Source organism: Osmerus eperlanus, chromosome 25 (genome assembly GCF_963692335.1).
Source record: "Osmerus eperlanus chromosome 25, fOsmEpe2.1, whole genome shotgun sequence".
Lineage (NCBI taxonomy): Eukaryota > Metazoa > Chordata > Actinopteri > Osmeriformes > Osmeridae > Osmerus > Osmerus eperlanus.
Window position 1 is genome coordinate 3,497,105 of NC_085042.1, and position 16,829 is coordinate 3,513,933.

At 48.0% G+C, this 16,829-nt stretch overlaps 2 protein-coding genes across 5 annotated transcripts in view; both read right to left on the bottom strand.

Moving 5' to 3' along the window:
* The window catches only part of col27a1b (collagen, type XXVII, alpha 1b), a 41,867-nt gene extending 39,280 nt beyond the window's left edge, over nt 1–2,587 (bottom strand). For 2 of the 4 annotated variants that reach the window (XR_009928495.1, XM_062451099.1), the window contains exons 1-2: nt 2,044–2,587; nt 288–358 (exon numbers count right to left, since the gene is read on the bottom strand). Coding sequence is in view for 3 of the 4 variants with exons in the window: in XM_062451099.1 (XP_062307083.1) it covers nt 288–358; nt 2,044–2,096 (124 nt within the window). In the remaining variant the exon portion in view is untranslated. The remainder of the gene's footprint in view (nt 1–287; nt 359–2,043) is intronic. The other 2 variants (XM_062451098.1, XM_062451097.1) reach the window with 2 other exon arrangements.
* Nucleotides 2,588–9,810: 7,223 nt separating this feature from the next.
* On the bottom strand, nt 9,811–13,817 carry LOC134012319 (uncharacterized). Its single transcript, XM_062452112.1, has 7 exons — nt 13,705–13,817; nt 13,470–13,570; nt 12,929–13,282; nt 12,581–12,757; nt 12,063–12,235; nt 11,012–11,235; nt 9,811–10,848 (listed from the first exon to the last, which is right to left on the bottom strand). The coding sequence occupies exons 1-7, from the start codon at nt 13,815–13,817 to the stop codon at nt 10,263–10,265; spliced, it is 1,728 nt and encodes a 575-aa protein (XP_062308096.1). The 3' UTR covers nt 9,811–10,262.
* Nucleotides 13,818–16,829: the final 3,012 nt, after the last annotated feature.

Here is a 16,829-nt window from a genome sequence, read left to right on the forward strand (position 1 = left end):
CACCTGGGCCAGGCTAACCTGTCACACCACATCACCTGGGCCAGGCTAACCATTCACACCACATCACCTGGGCCAGGCTAACCATTCACACCACATCACCTGGACCAGGCTAACCCCTGGGACTTGACTCCTCTAAGGAAACGGCAGTGTTTCCCAATGCTGTCTAGTATCTGTTCCTGGTCCAACATGCCTGTTATGTTTCAGAGACTGTTGGCTCAGTTAAATGTTCCTCCTGAAAGCCTAACCAGACCGAGTCATTATCATCCTCACTCCAGAAGAGAACTTACCTTCAGCAGGTGTGTGAGCGAGCCCCACGGAACAGGAGCAGGACAGCAGAACCCAGAGAACCAGGGCTCTCCTGGGGGGGAGAGAGAGACAGCGGTCACATACACAACTGCCACACCCAGGATGAAGCACCTTGATTTGGAAGAGATGGATGCCATGCCTGCCCGGGAAATGATCATCATGTCATGAAAGACTCTGAAACAGTCTACACCGCCACAGTATATATTTCGGAAGTCTCCTTGTAAATTGTTATGTCAAAATGTTTTATGTTTTGGTTGTGTTTTGTAACAGGTATGTGTTATTTATTACATTATATGCCAGTAGCAGTGTCAAGGTGGTTTTCTGTACAAGATTAAGCCCTCCTTTCTGTGCATTTCTCCTGCTCTGCTCCAACACTACCAGCAGCTTCCGCCAACCTCCACAGCTGTTTACAGTCAGTGAGCTGTTTCTTATCTATCCCCCCCACGCCCAACACACACACACACAGTCTGCCTGGGGAGAACCTCAGAGGCCCAACATCACCTTTATCAGGGTGAGCGCCACCCACAGGCCGACCAAAGTAAGGCACATCTGGATCGACACTGTCACTGAACAGATGAGACCAATCGCATTCAGTTCAAACAGTGACACGAGTTGATTATGTTAGCCCTTGCATTTGTTTAATCCCCGAAAGAGCCCTTGATGTGGCCAAGCCAGGAGGCTCTGTGAGTCTGGAATGTCGCTCGGCAGTTTCAGATGTCGAAGTGTTGGAGTTATGCATCAAAACAGTCCAGAGGATGCTGGGAAGCTGTAACAGCAGTGGAATATCAGCCTGGTAGTGCTACAGTAGACACTCAGAGTGTAAGTCCCTCACACTGTGTGGTTGTGGGTTGGATAAGCTACATATCCATCATCTAAGAAAGTTGTTTAGCTTGTGGTTTCGTTCCACCTAGCCCCTCAGCAACCTGTAGGGAACTACTTCACCAGGGAAAAGAGGAAAACCACCGGTGAACCACAGGTTTCGGTTCCTTTCAACTTTTACTTAAAATTACTGCTCAGTTTTAAGCTTTAACACCATTCCAGTGAATGATGCTAGGAGACAGAGCTGTTCAAGTCATGCCTGTTGAACTGTGACCACTAGTTGCTCAAACAGTGATATGATGCAATATTTTAGGAGTTTCCCTGGCCGAACAGCCAACAGGCCTAGAGCAACTTCGAGTCCACACTGAGGAAGGGAGAGGGAGGAGAGAGGGGAACGATAGGAGAGAGGGAGGAGAGGGGATAAGGGGGAGAGGGAGGAGAGAAAGAAGAGCAGAATGAGAGGATCTCTTCCACCTCACACACATCCCATAATTTCCCTCCCACAGTAGTGGCTGGCTGCAGCAGTCAGAGGCTGAGTGGAGATGAACTGCACTGACCACATAACATTTAAGATAACGTGCCTGCAGTACTGGTCCAGGAAGACAAACGCAAACAAAGCCTTTTAGGGACTCCTTCAGCTTCGCTCAAATCACAAAGCATAAATAAACTATGCTGGAGCATGTGAAAAAGAGGGGGGGGGGGGGGGGGCGGCAGTCATTTCATGACTAAGCGCTTTATGAACTTGGCTACGGGTATCATTCATTCATCAACTGATGAATATCACTGAGCTAGTCATTGCAGCTGGTCCACTGCCATGAACTCACTTTGTTCGAGATGTATTTTCTTTAGAGACATATGTTTTGGTTTAAACAACATGAAAGCGTAACAATGAGTTATGATGGTCTGCAGTGTACTCACCCCCCGACTCCAGCTGGTCTGAGTTTGGAGTACGGGGCATTGTCCAGATCCATAGCGGCTACTTCATTCTTTTTTGAGAGTTTGTACAACCGTCCAGAGATGGCAGAAACCCGCGAATTATTTACATTCCATGTTATACTTACAGCATTGACAAAGAAGCGAATTACACCAATCTACCAAGAGTAAATCCTTCCTCTCCTTTCATTGTCTTAAGTTAAGTAAATTTCTTTGTAAAGATGACAGAGAAAACACGGTCCATCAGCGTGTTTTTCTCAGGGAACCGGAGGATGTTACATTTCAGAAGTAAAGATCCAACTTCTTTACCTTTCCATGAGAACATTAGAATGGATGACGACCGCCTTGTTAGCTGACGTTTCCAATGTGCAAGTTATTGTGGAGTGAGGGAATTCTCTGGACTCAGGGAACACACCTCCCTCTATCGCCCTCAGCTGACATCGAAGGAAACAAATGTATCACATGAATGGCGTTTCATTTGAAGGTGTGTCTTCGAAAGCAAAGCGTGTTTTACCTTCCATCGCCACAGTAATGGACTGGTAAAACCACAAGCAGGGTCAACAATGAGTCTCGACTCCCGACACCTACTCCCGACACAGCACCTTCAGGTATGAGCACAGCTGTCAAGTTATTTATGGGCCTGTAACTGTCTAGACTTAAAACAAATGGAGGAACCGTTGTTTGTTTACACTGTACACTTGTTTTGTCCGAAGCAAGTCCACAGTGACGATGCAATAATCTGTAGTACCGTGTATTGAAATTGCAAATCTAAATTCTAATCTGGGTTTCATAATTTCCACAGGTGCAGTGTGTAGTTGAAAGAATACCTATGATAAGTATTCTCATGGCTTAATTATCTCCACTTAATTGGTCTCGGCCAGTGCTCTGCCCCCTTGACCGACAGTGCTATCACTTCCTCGAGTGGGGCTCCGTTGGTGCTTCTGCAGTCGTGTGCTGTGAAATTCCTCTGCCAAATAAAGTCCTCGTTGACCCTCCCTCAACAAACACACAGTGACAGTGTCCAGCTAAGCCCCAACAGTGCTTCGATTCAGCTCCTTGCAACTGGATTCCTCCGCCTTGCACAGAGACCCTCACAGTTCTGGCCTGTGCAGGGGCAGGAAGGGTGCCCACCACCTTGAAAGAGCACTTCCCATCTACCTGTCTAGCTTCCATGTCTGATGGTATATTTAGTTACCTCTCAGACAAGGGAGGTAATGTTTGTGGTCTCTGGGCTGCAGAGCTGCCTGCCTGTGGCGTTTAGGGAGTCAGGTGGCTGAGCGGTTAGAGAATCGGGCTAGTAATCAGAAGGTCGCTGGTTCGATTCCTGGCCGTGTCAAATGATGTTGTGTCCTTGGGCAAGGCACTTCACCCTACTTGCCTCGGGGGGAATGTCCCTGTACTTACTGTAAGTTGCTCTGGATAAGAGCGTCTGCTAAATGACTGAATGGAATATAGCTGTATTGTCTCTATGCTCAGTTGTGATGCTATTGCACTTTACAGCAGTCTATGCTCGGCCACTGCGATACAGGTGAACGAGTTTCTGCTCCACTCCGACGAGACACGCAGAGATGCAGCCAGCGCGAGATATTTCTTTTTCATTCCTATGTTGCCAAAAGCCCTTTTATGATAAACTCATGAATGAGTTATAGTGGAATAAGTGGACTGCCGAACGGCTTAAAACACATGACGCTCTGAAACTGAAGTTAGAGGGCCAGTTTGTAGTTTTTTTTATGAGTTGAATTTCTTCCATTCATCACGTGACTGCCATCTTGGAGACCTTGTCTAACCATTGACAGGTGTGCAGGACTGTGCCATGGTTTTTATTCCAGACTGGTGTTGGATAATGGAAGTCATCTGGTCTTTATACCCTCATATTACAATGGATATTAGAAGTTCATTGTCTGCAGGAAATTGAAGGATTGAAGGAGTCAATGTGGCCAGCAACCCTATGCCAGACATCCACTGTATAAGGATCCCATGCATTGGACAGTGCAGTCAAGTATACAACATACTATCATTGTTGATTCGCTGTACGTTAAGCAACTATTAATCCGGCAAATGAATGGCTAGATCACTGATATAAAAAAATAAGTCACACTTTGGACAAAATATGCTAATTTCATCAATTGTATCCCTTCACTCTGCCTACTCTGTTATGCCCTGCAGCCCAGAGATGATGTCCTAGCTGTCCCCAATCAGATGTCTTGTTATAATTAGAGTGATGTAAAATCGTGCATGATGAACCCAAATACCATGTTGTATTCACAAGTCCTGGGGGTATAGTCCTCTGAAGCCTCTATCTGGAAACATCTGGACTTCATAAAGCCATCCCCAATTCTTTGCTTAGCCATTCCATAGATTAAAACAGGAAATTTAGAGGAAATATCTATTTGTGGCAGAGAAATAGTCATACATGCTCCAGTGTTGGTAAACCACGCTTAGTGATGCTCCTGTGCTGAAGTCTCAATCGTACATTCATCCGAAAGATTGTAGATTGAGAGTAGTATACAGTGCAGGTCTTCCAGCAGCATGTACAAGTTGTGTAGTATGTGTCATATCTCAGAAAGGGAAACCACCTGATAGTCGAATCATTAAGATACCTCACAATGCAGTTCATGCTGTGGTGCAGTGACAATACCAGACTGCACTTTCCCTTTGCACATAGCACATCATACTTTCAAACACTAAGGGCTGGACACGGGGTAATGAAGCACTGTGTCTATTACTTATGCTGTTAGCTCTTCACCAATTTCAAATTTTCCATTTCTCTCCAAAATTTTAGAGAAGGCTGTGGCACAACAGCTCACTGAGCACATCTCCTCAAATCAGCTTTATGAACCTCTCCAGTCTGGATTTCGTCTCCACCACAGCACTGAAACTGCATTAGCCAAGGTAGTCAGTGATCTACTGTTAGCCTCTGACGCGGGTTCTATCTCTGTCCTGGTTCTTCTAGACCTAAGTGCAGCTTTTGACACGGTGGATCATGAGATTCTCTTGGAACGTATGGAGAACTATGTTGGGATTTCTGGTACGTCACTTCAGTGGTTTAGATCGTATCTATCTGATAGATCACAATATGTCCACTATGATGGCTGCTCATCCAGGAGCTCCACTGTAAAATACGGAGTACCACAGGGTTCAGTTCTAGGCCCTCTGTTATTTTCACTCTATATGCTGCCTTTAGGAAACATAATTAGAAGCTCTGGGGTAAATTGTCACTGTTATGCAGATGATACTCAGCTATATATGTCTATAAAGTCTGGAGAATTTCCACATGCTATGGAAAAATGTGTTTCTAGGTTGAGAGCTTGGATGACTGCAAATTTCCTTCTTCTAAATTCGGATAAAACCGAGGTTCAAATTTTCGGTCCTAAAAAATATAGAAATAATTTTTCCAATCTGACCTTAGACCTAGACGGAGTCAAAGTCTCTCAAAGCCAGCTAGTAAAAAATTTAGGAGTCACAATGGACCCAGACCTTTCGTTTGAGTACCATATTAAGCAAATTACCAGAACTGCATTTTTCCATCTACGTAATATTGCCAAAATACGAAAATTTCTCTCAAAGGATGATGCCGAAAAACTAATACATGCATTTGTTACGTCCCGATTGGACTATTGCAATGTGTTGTTCTCTGGCCTCCCAATTACCCACCTAAAAAATTTACAGCGGGTGCAAAATGCTGCTGCTAGACTATTGACCAGAACAAGAAAGTTTGATCACATAACATCTACTCTTGTCTCTCTACACTGGCTCCCTATCCAAGCCAGAGCTGACTTCAAAGTTCTACTACTAACCTACAAATCTCTGCATGGATTGGCACCACTGTACCTCTCCGGTCTCCTTGCACCCTATTGCCCCGCAAGGACACTTAGATCTCAAGATGCCGGCTATCTGGTGGTTCCCAAAATTAAGAAAAAAACAGCTGGAGGTAGGGCGTTCTCATATAGAGCACCTCTTCTCTGGAACAAATTACCCGTCTCAATTAAGGAGTCTGATACTGTTTCGACATTTAAAATTAAGTTAAAAACGTTATTGTTTAGTCAATTCTACGACTGTTAAAGGTAAGTATGTTACTAGTTGGAGGCAACGGGGGACGGGTTGTTTCCATCCTTATTCTATAAGTATAACTTATTTTAGAGTTCTCTTCCCCTGGAACAGATTTTATGTTCCAAACGAGGGGGGCTGTCGCTGTCTTGGTGTGTGGGGTTGCATCAAATTCCCCTTTTTTGCTCTGTTAAATTGCTGCACCAGTCCACACTTGACCGGTGGGGATCTCATTCCATTATGACTGTAACTGTTAGCTGCTCCTGGCATTCTCTAATCCCTGCTCTCCTCTCTCTGTCCCCCCCCACACACATCCCTTGTGGTGTGGGGGGTTTGAGTTGTCAGCACCTGCCTGGTCGTCGGTCAGCCAACGCTGGACCTGGTCGCGAGTCTCCCGGTCCTGTCCTACATCTATAAAGTTGAACAATGGATTTTGGTGTTTCAAAACCCATCGACACTGTATGACTATGTTTAGCCTGCGTTCTGCTCCTCTCTCTCACCAACCGTCTCTGGAGGAGGGGATCCCTCTCTGAATTGCTCCTCCCAAGGTTTCTTCCATTTTTTTCTCCTGTTGAGAGTTTTTTGGGAGTTTTTCCTTGTCTTCCTTGAGGGTTTAGGTTGGATGAGGGGCAGTTCTATGGGCATATGTGAAGCCCTCTGTGACATGCTTGCGTGTAAAAAGGGCTATACAAATAAATTTGATTTGATTTGATTTGATTCACACAGACAGATTGAATGGGCCTACAGAAGCTATGCTATGGGGACGGGAGCAGGGTGGATTGTAGTTTAGATAACACAACTCGTCCCTGCAGAAAGGCCAGTCTTCTGTGAGGGGGTCTGCGAGTTGCCTTGAAGCAGGAGTTCACCGTCACGTGTACGAGCGAGCAGAGTTGTTGTTTTTTTTTACAGTAGCTCTCATGCCTCCCAGTCCGAAGCGAAGGCCCATCTGTAAATCTCCCCTCCGTGTCGTCTGGCCGGATCTGTGGTGGCGAGCTGATGGGGTCTGGAGAGGGATCTCACTGGAGCGCGACATCTCACAGATATACAGCCCTGCTGTCATCCGCTGCCAGGGCTGACCACAGGCATGCCCTGTCACGCCCCGCTCGCCGGACGGCTCGGCCCGCCGCCTCAAAAACCTGCAGCCTCGCCAGCTGTCACGGCTGTGGTCGTGAGCGGTATCAGGTGGAAACACGGCAGGGCATTTTATTCACAGGAAAGTGCTTTCCTCTGCGTCTCCCTCTCTGTCCAAGAGCAGCAGACATCTTTCAGGGTGGACTGCAGTGTTACTCTTGCGTCCCTGCTTAAAGCAAATATATTGTGAGGTGAAAACAACATACAGCCTCCCATTGGTCAGGTGCTGCCAGCAGCATGTGAGTAGGACAGACACCAGGAGCTCAACCAGGCTGGAAAAAGATGCTGCTTTTTTCAAGTCCACTGCTCACAGCTTCCTGTAAACACAAACATGGACCCTGGGGGTTTTAAATGCATGAAGAGAACTGGACACACGCGCACACACTCACACACATAGACACACATACATGTACACTCACATACACACACATACTCACACACACATGCAGACACATGCTGTAAAAATAACGGAAAGCTCCATTGTGAGAGGGGTATGTCGTATTTATCAAATGAATGGCCAGTGTCCAGAAGGCTGTCATTTTGTCCAGATATAGTATCAAATGAATGGCCATTGTCCAGAAGGCTGACATTTTGTCCAGATATAGTATCAAATGAATGGCCAGTGTCCAGAAGGCTTACATTTAGTCAAGATACAGTATTAACCCTTGTGCTGCCTTCGGGTCACATGACCCAAAGGTTCATAACGAACCATCGTTGTGTTTGCCCAATTTTACCCAATACAAAAACAAATAAAAATACTTTTCTTTTAACCTTCGCAATGTGGGGGGTCTGAGACAGCCCGACGGTTAAAAGAAAATGCTTCACTTTGTTTTTGTATGCGGTAAAGTTGTCGCAATACGACGGTGGGTCACAATGACTGATGGGTCAGAACGACCCGAGGAGAACACAAGGGTTAAAAGAAAATGCTTCACTTTGTTTTTGTATGAGGTAAATTTGTCGCAATACGACGGTGGGTCACAATGACTGATGGGTCAGAATGACCCGAAGATAACACAAGGGTTAAGGCCTTAATAAGAGTTTTTAGATTACATATTGACATTCCATAAATCTGCATTAAAGGATTTCATTCAGAAACAACACCCATGTCTGACATCCCCACCATTTCTCAGTTTGCTGACATGCCTCAGAGCTCTCTGGATGCATGTGTCATATTTGGATCTTTCTGGAAACGGTCACGCTCCCTCCACACATTGACTAAAGAGGCGTGTCGTCCTACCATGTCAGACCCATGTGGGGATCCTCAGAGACACAGGAGAACCTTGCACGTCACACATGAATGATCCCTTTGTAAAAAGACACTGGCTCGTTATATGGTCGTACGGTGTAACATGTAGCTGAGCTGGTGCCCCCCCCCCCCCCCCCCCCCCCCACCAGGTACGGCCTGCTCATATAGCTGTGGCTTCTCATGTAGGTGTAACCTGCGGTGTCGTTGAGTAGGAATCGGCGTACCAGAGCTCCAGACGGGACCAGTTGAAGGAAGCGTAACTTCCCAGGCGGACCTGTACTGTAAACGCTGTGAAGACAGAGTTTCCATAATCACTGCTGGGCAGCTGAAAGAGCCATGTGGCCGTACAGTATTGATTACAGGGCAGATTTAAATACCATTAGCTGGAGACAAAGAGTTGACTGAACTGAGTCCAGCAGGACTCAGTCGTGGTAGCCAGCTTTATTCCATGAGATAAATGTTGATTAATTTATGTGATAATGGCCAACCACTTCCACTTCCAACTCCTGTGTATCAAGAGGTTTCAAAGCTTAAAATAAAATAATAAAAAAGATCAAATACAGAACCCTTTTTTTACAGAAAAGAATCCACTCTCCTAACAGTCCTATGGGAGGAGCCAGGAAGCTAGTTATCCTGGTTCCAATGAGCAAAGTGTACACCATTCATCTATTTGACCTAGCTGCAGAGTTAACTGCTCCACAGAAGGTTTCCGGTCTGCAGAAGAGCTGCTGGTCTTTGGTAGCTGCACTCGTCCTGTAATCTTCAGGTACAGCCATCTCATCTGCCTGTCACCCCCCCCCCACCCCCTCCCAGAGACTCAGATCGTAATCAACCTTTCCAGAGAGGAGAAACTCCCGGGATTGGTTTCAACACGGTCGCTTTTGGCAACCGTGAACCTGGGCTGATAACCTACTTGACAAGCTTTGATCCCAGTTTACAGTCATTCTCAGAATGTCGGTGGCGAAAGAACAAATGAGATTCTGGGCCAAGATTCGAGTCTGCTTTGATTCTGAAAGGGAAGTATTGTGTGATGCATGACGAGTCTCAGAGAACACTGAGATTAAGCACCTTGACATGGTTTGTCTTGGTGTTTAGTAGCTTAATCCGGTTTTGATATGGACAAGTGATGACCATTCATTGGCAGCCATTTTGAAAGGGTGAGCCTGTACTGTAGTTTGTGTTGTCGGGTTAAAAGTGTGCAGCATGAACACAGACTTCAGAGCACAAATTAGTGGATTAGTTTTATTTGCACACTGTAGACAGGTTTGTTTTGATACACTGAATCTAAGACAGGCAGAACTGATTTTAAATTACTCTTGTCACGGAGATGTAAACTTCTCAAACATGTTATTCCAGAGATCATTAAGCTCTTCTGAACAGTTTCAGGTGTTTCTGGATGAATCAACAGGAAGGGGTGAGAGTGGCTATGAGGTGCGTCCTTCAGGGTTGGGAGAAAAAAGAGGTAAACCACATAGAAGAAAGGCTTCATTCAAGGGCTCCAAACCACAGCCCAAACCTGCTGAGATGTTCAGATATATTTAAATCAGATCCAGTTCACTGGGAAAGACCTGCTAGATTTATTTTTAAAAGGACAAACTAGTAGCCTGAGATGTTCTCTTCCCTGCTTTCCCTTGTTCCTATACAACGTACGCGATACACTCCAGAACATTCCAGAAGACAAAGAAATGTCTCTCCCTGGACTCTCTTCTCTCCTGTGAGACTCCTGCTTCGTGCCCTTCGCTCTGGCTCCAGACAGCAGACCCGAAACACGACGTTTGTCTCAAAGACATGTGACTTCCTGTTGTATGAGACTCATCAGTCCGTCGCTGACCTGGTTCCTCTCCAGACTGAGGTGGTGGACGGCGGCCTGTCCTCGGCAGAGCAACGCGGTCAGGAGGTCCCCACCCCCGACGTCACTGATGCCATTGCAGTCCAGGTCCACCTTCCTCAGATTCCAGTTCACCATCAGCATGTCAGCGAACAGCCTGACGCCCACGTCTCCCAGGTCGCTCTCGTCCAGGATGATGTGATGGAGGGATGCGTTCCCCTTAATGCTCTGGAACAGCTCGGCCCATGCCTCCAGGTCCCCAGCCCTGGTCTGAGCCAGCCCCAGATACTGCAGCTGGGAATAGTGTCTCATGTAGGAGGCCAACACCTTCAGCCCATCACTGCTCAGCCCGTTTCCTCCCAGGTCCAACTCCAGTAGCACAAAGTTGTAGACAGAGACCCCGGAAGCAAGGAGGGAGGAGAACTCGGGGTGAGAGGTCATGCCCTGGTCCGGTTGGATCGTCTCCTGCGTCTGTAGCTCTGCTAGTCCGCTCAGCAACGTCAGAACTCCCGAGTCGCCGAGCTGGTTCCCGAACAAGCTGCAGACACGAGGAAGCACCGTTTCAAAAACGAGTCGCATTCTGTCAACACCGTTAGTCTTAAGTGCACTTAAGCACTTAAGCTGTCTGGAGGCTGAATGGATGGAAGCATGGACAATGTTTAACTGGAACCGGGAAAAAGGCAGATGAGAGAGGGACTCACAGGAGAGCCCTGACCTGGGGCTTGGCTCTCAGCAGGTCCAGGAGCACCAGGGATCCGTAGGGGCCCACGTGGTTGAGGTTGAGGTTGAGGAGAGTGACCTCGGAAGGGCTGGCCTTCAGCCCCAGGGCCAGGCTCTGGAGGAGCTCATCCGTCAGGCCCGTGTTCCTCAGAACCAGCTGCTCCACCTCGTCCGACCCGTTCAGCACTGTCATCATGGCGTTCAGCTAGCAAAGACAAAGGAGCAAGCAGTGTTTGCGAGCATGAAATGTATATATATTTTTAATTAGACGAGAAACAGCCAAACATGGCTCTGTCCCTGGTGATGAATGTGGATACAGCACATCAAGAAATCCAAACAAATGATGTAAGGCTGATAAAAATGTCTCGTGTTAGTTCAGAATCCTCTCACTACCGAGACCAATGGCTCGTCTGCTTATTGGCACTCGTGAAACACAAACTGTCTGCACCACAGCCAGACCGAAGCGAGCTTGGATCCCTAATCTGAGTCCAGAGACATTTACTATTTGTCTGTTAGGATAACTCAGGAATCTGCTGGCCTGGCTGTGCTGGAACTGGAGAAGATATTGGTGGGAAGTATGCGGGAGATATGAGACAGGGTCGGGGAGATAGAATTGGGGAGGCAGGGGCTCTGTGGCTGGGGCTACGAGGCAGGGTCAGTGAGGCAGCGTTGGGGAGGCAGGGTAGTTGAGGCAGGGTTGGGGAAGCAGGGTTGGTGAGGCAGGGTAGGTGAGACAGGGTTAGGGAGGCAGGGTAGTTAAGGCAGGTTTGGGGAGCAGTGTTGGGGAGTCAGGGTTGGGGAGGCAGGGGCTCTAAGGCCTTGCTAGTGTGGAGTTTTCAGACATCTGGATCAGGTGATGTACCCTCCTCTGAGCCAGATACGCCAGACATGTCTAGAAGTCCACAACCATGTGACAAACTACATCCTGCACGATCTCAAGTTGTGATTGGAACGTGATATATTTTGGGTTGTATTTCATTTATCTTCAGGAAGTAGCTAGCCTAACCGTCAGCTTCTCTCTTTTCCATCCACCTGTGTCTGCAGGTCTTGCTCAGGGACGTCTCCTGGCTTGTCCTCTGTGGTCCGCTCTTCTGGGTGTGTGTCGGGCTCCAGAGGGCTGTCACTCTCCTCGCTCGGCTCCACGTCGGAGCTGGTGGCGTTGGGCCCCGAGGACAGCCTCTTCTGGAGACGCCGTCTCTCCAGGACTTTATACACACACACACACACACACACACACACATATACAGACACACACACACATATAGACATACAAACGCACACACAGACATACATACACAAACACACAGACACACACACAGAAAACAAAGGCACATCCTGAAATAGTTTCAGGCTGGCAGATGTCACTAAAGTAATGTAGACATTTCTGTAAGACTTTCCATTTACAAGTAACGAATGAATTAGAAAACAATCAATGTATTGTGAGGGTCTGTGTGGTACATTCTGAAATTGGCATGACAATATGTGTTATGTAAAGGATCACAATACCCCAGGGATATTCTGGCCTGGTTCCTCAGCAGTTACTGACTCACTGTTTGCCTTGAAGAGGTGCTGTTTGTTTGGGCTCAGGTCCAGCCCGGCGCTCATTTCCACACACTCTTCATAGAAGTCTCTCCGTCTTTCCCCAGTTCTGCTTTTCTCATTTGATCCCAAATCTCTCTCTTTCTTGCCGTTCTGCTTACTCAGAGCTTCCTCATCCTGCAATGAATCTTTAAAAAGCAACAATGGGTTACGTTCCATCCTATTTCACAAAGGAATATCAATGGAATTCCCACATAAAGACTGCAGGTCATCTGTATCTCGGCTTCAAAGTGCAGCCAGGTTCTTATGATAATATAAAGCTATCCCCAGCAGAAGGCACAGAGCGGAAGGAGCCTCACCAGAGACCATGACTGTGTTATTGGACTCCTGGTGGTCTTTCTGAGGGTTCTTCGCTTTCTTGGGCTTCTTCTGTCGGCTCTGTAGTTTCTGGACGGGTGACACTGGGCCCTCACTCTCGCTTGGCTCTCCTGACCTCTGTGACCCCGGGCCCCTCTCGCTCTCCTTGCTTTCGTCTCTGTGACCAGACGGGCCTCGGTGCCGTTTGGGCTTCCTGTCGTGCCGGACTGCGGCGCTGGCCTGGCTGTCTGTGGACCTGCTGCTGTCCTCCTTCTTCTGTTTCCTCCTCGGCCTGGCAGCTTTCTCGGGTTTGACCGGGATGAACAGAGGCGAGGAGGGGCACAAACCCACGTCGCCTGCTAACAGGACACCAGAAGGCACGTTAGAACAACTCTCTCTATAGTGGCTGCAGTAGGCGGTATCTGTATGGTGTCCTGCTGTGAACTAGGCCCGAACCGAAATACTTGTCAGAGAATCGAGTTTCACAGAGTCAGGGAAGTTTCAGTAAACCATTTTGTGTTGTTTTTTGGTTTGTTTTTTTACCGTTGCTGGGTGTTTGGTCCAGAGGAAGTTCTCGGAAGTTGTCTTCCGCGCCATGGTTCAGCTGCTGACATGAGCTGGATTTGTTTCGAACACTCGTACATCTGAACAAGATTAAAACGCCACCTTAATCACACAACCGCCAGCTAATCCTACGACGTGAACGTTGAGGCGTTTGGCGCTTTCGTGGAACGCTCCTGCTGTGCAATGCACCACGTCAACCTTCGAGGGTCCTGACCTGTAACAGGGCATCCCCCCCGACAGCCACGCCAGTCTGAAGCAGCTTCCCCGGCCCTGCTGGAAGCCCGGAGCGTAGCGGTACTCACAGCAGGAGCTGATCCTGGCCGCCATCATGCCGTTCACATACAGGCTGGCGCTGAAGGGGAAACCTCTGTGTCTCCGGGAGACAAACTGGAATTGCTCTGGAGAAGGATCATTCGATACACCAGCCTGTCAACAGTTGGGTTTGCTTCAAACGTTGCGGAACCAAAAGTCCCCAAGAATTCATATTCGAATACAAACAAAAGTATGTTATTGTCTTACAACAGCAAATAAAATCCACCCATGAAAGACTTTGTAAAATGTTTTGTAAAAATACAAAAATGACATCAAAACACAACCGTCTACAAATGAAGAAGAGCCGGCATGCGAAGCCGCGCGCCAAAACGCACCTCCTGCTTTCACCAAGCCCTTGAAGACACAGATGTTCTCTCCTCCACAGATCTGCTGGAGCACCTTCAGCTCATCCACCGGCAAGCCCAACCCTGACCCCGGGTGACCCTGCCCCAGGTAGGTCATCGTCACGGTAACGTTGGACCGTTTAGCCTCCTTCAGTGCTTTCAGGGTACTCTGCCAGAGAGGTGACATAGACACGACAGTCAATATGAATGTGACAGAGGTTCAGCTATCTGTCAAAATGAATGTGACTAATGTTCAGCTATCTGTCAAAATGTATGTGACGAGTGTTCAATGATTTGTCAAAATGTGTGTAACACGTACAGCTATCTGTCAAAATGAATGTGACTAATGTACAGCTATGTCAAAACGTATGTGAATAATGTTCAACTACCTGTCAAAATGAATGTAACTAATTGCCTGACTAACTGCCTGCTTACCTGTTTCCCGTACTCGCCAGTCCTATGTGAGCCGGTGGAGGAGAAGGAAGCTCTGCGCTTGCTGCTCAGGTAAGGACAGGACAGGCTGAGAGGAGCTCTGACCGAGCCCAGGCTGGAGGCCTTGGCTGGGATGGACGGAAGGTAAACTGGCTTGTCCCCTCTTCCACCACCAGGGCGCGCCACTGCGTTAGGTAGCTGCGCACAGCAGATATGGTCATTTAGAAATGTGGTGGAAGTCCAGACATCCCAACCTGCAGAGACTCGTTTCCGGGAGGTGGCTTCTCCCCCCCCCCCCCCCCCCCCGGGACGCAATCAATCAGGACGCGCGACATGCACCTGTTTCGACCATAAATGACCATTGCACAATCTCGCGCTCGCTCTAAATACAAAATCCCAGAATTCCGGGAGATTGTAGAGCATTTGCGGCCATCCGGGAGCCGCTATTGAAATGCGGGAGACTCCCGGAACTTGGGATGACTTCCAGACATCCCAAGTCCGGAAGTCTTGGGATGTCTGGAAGTCCTTCAAGGGGAAGTCAACCGACCCAGAAATCAACCAACCAGTGGTGAATAGTTGAGCCTTAAATGAGCGTCTGCCATTTTCTTGTAGGTGTGGGGGTGAAGGTACCTTGTAGACCTCCATAGTGTCTGGACTCTCCAAGAGCAGGAGCCTGCTTTTGCCGTTGATGATGCTGGCGATAGACTGGACTGTCTTGGCATCTCTCATCAGCTCTCCTGGAGTCTGAGGAGAGAGAGATGGGGGGGGGGTAGCTCAGTGGTCAAAAGATCTATCTGGAGGTTCCAGGTTAACAAGCCCTTGATCAATACATCGTTTGGAATAAAAACATTAGCTAAATAAATATTTCCCCTGTGTTCTTTGGCTCAGACACAGCTCTCTACAGTATCTCTCTCCGTACTCACAGGTGTATCTCTGTGTCCGGCCTGGACGCCCTTACTCAGCAGATCTTGAAGAAGACCCTTGCTGTGCCTCCTGGTGTGTCTCTTAGATTCCCTCTGGCGTGACTCCATCTCCTGGGATCCTCTCTGTTGGCAGGAAACACACTTCTGATCACACACACAAACAACATGGCCTCCAAAGTGCCTTAAAAAAACTGCCTCTACTCTCCCAAGCTGCTAATTGTACCTGCTGCTAATGGGTCTGTGATGTAAGTATCAAGACAACTGTGTTAACTAGCTTCCTTCTGTATTCACTAGCTTTCTCCTGTGTTAACTAGCTTCCTTCTGTATTCACTAGCTTTCTCCTGTGTTAACTAGCTTCCTTCTGTATTCACTAGCTTTCTCCTGTGTTAACTAGCTTCCTTCTGTATTCACTAGCTTTCTCTTGGTCTGGTGAAAAGCCCAGGATCATGTTTAGTCTTCTGCTTACAATATCTTAAACCCGCCATCCCCAAACCGAACGACTCAACTTTACCTTAAAAGGTGCTATCGAAGATGAGAACGTAAAGTCAGACTATAAAACAGCAGAGACGTACCTGTCTGGATGTGATGGAGGTGTACTTCCCACTGCCAGGTATCCGGACGGCAGGTGATGTGATACCCCCTCCACCTGCTGATCCCCTGTTCTTTGCTCCCGTCGTGCTCCAGTGACACCTGAGCATGACGCCAGCGTTGACGCCAGCGCCTGCCCGCCGACACGGGTCTCATGCATGTTTAAACAGCTCCGACTCCAGCCCGGACCCGCCCGCACGAGCCCTTCAACACCCTCATAGAGCCACCTCGGGTTTTTCATTCATGTGATTAGCAAGTCAGAGATACGCTCTCTGAATGCGTTATTTCGGATATACTTTGGACATACTTTGGATTCTACTGTATCTCAAGGCAGAGCACATAGTGCCAGGGCGGATGATCATTCAGTGTATATTTTATAGGTGTACGTATCGGGTTGGCAGGGTACAGTTTGGGTTAGAGGGTTGGTTGCAGCACCCAGCAGTGAGCCAGTAACTCCGCAAGCACCCGAACTAGCCCTCTAAGTGTCTGTCGAACGATTTTATTATTCAACAGGCTTTTCTCTCGACTAAGCTGTGTGAGTCTCCCCGTGTCTTCAGGCCTGTGAGGCCTCCAAAGTGATGTGGGAGCAAATAGGTTGTGTCTGGCTGGCTTGCTGGAAGCCTCGCAGCTGTGAAGCGATGCGGTGCTGTGTGTGTGTTGTCCCTGGCAGGCCCAGGTTTGCTCCCTGCCTTTTGCACTGAGTCACTGTCAGTCCGTTTAAGGGGTTACTGAATGCTGTC

What these genes read in the sequence shown, in the direction of transcription:
- LOC134012319 (XM_062452112.1), bottom strand. Translation starts at nt 13,817, where the DNA reads ATGGCGGCCAGGATCAGCTCCTGCTGTGAGTACCGCTACGCTCCGGGC. An exon ending in GGGGGGATGCCCTGTTACAG is followed by an intron (nt 13,571 to 13,704) that starts GTCAGGACCCTC and finishes AATCTTGTTCAG; the next exon opens with ATGTACGAGTGTTCGAAACA. An exon ending in GGACCAAACACCCAGCAACG is followed by an intron (nt 13,283 to 13,469) that starts GTAAAAAAACAA and finishes TCCTGTTAGCAG; the next exon opens with GCGACGTGGGTTTGTGCCCC.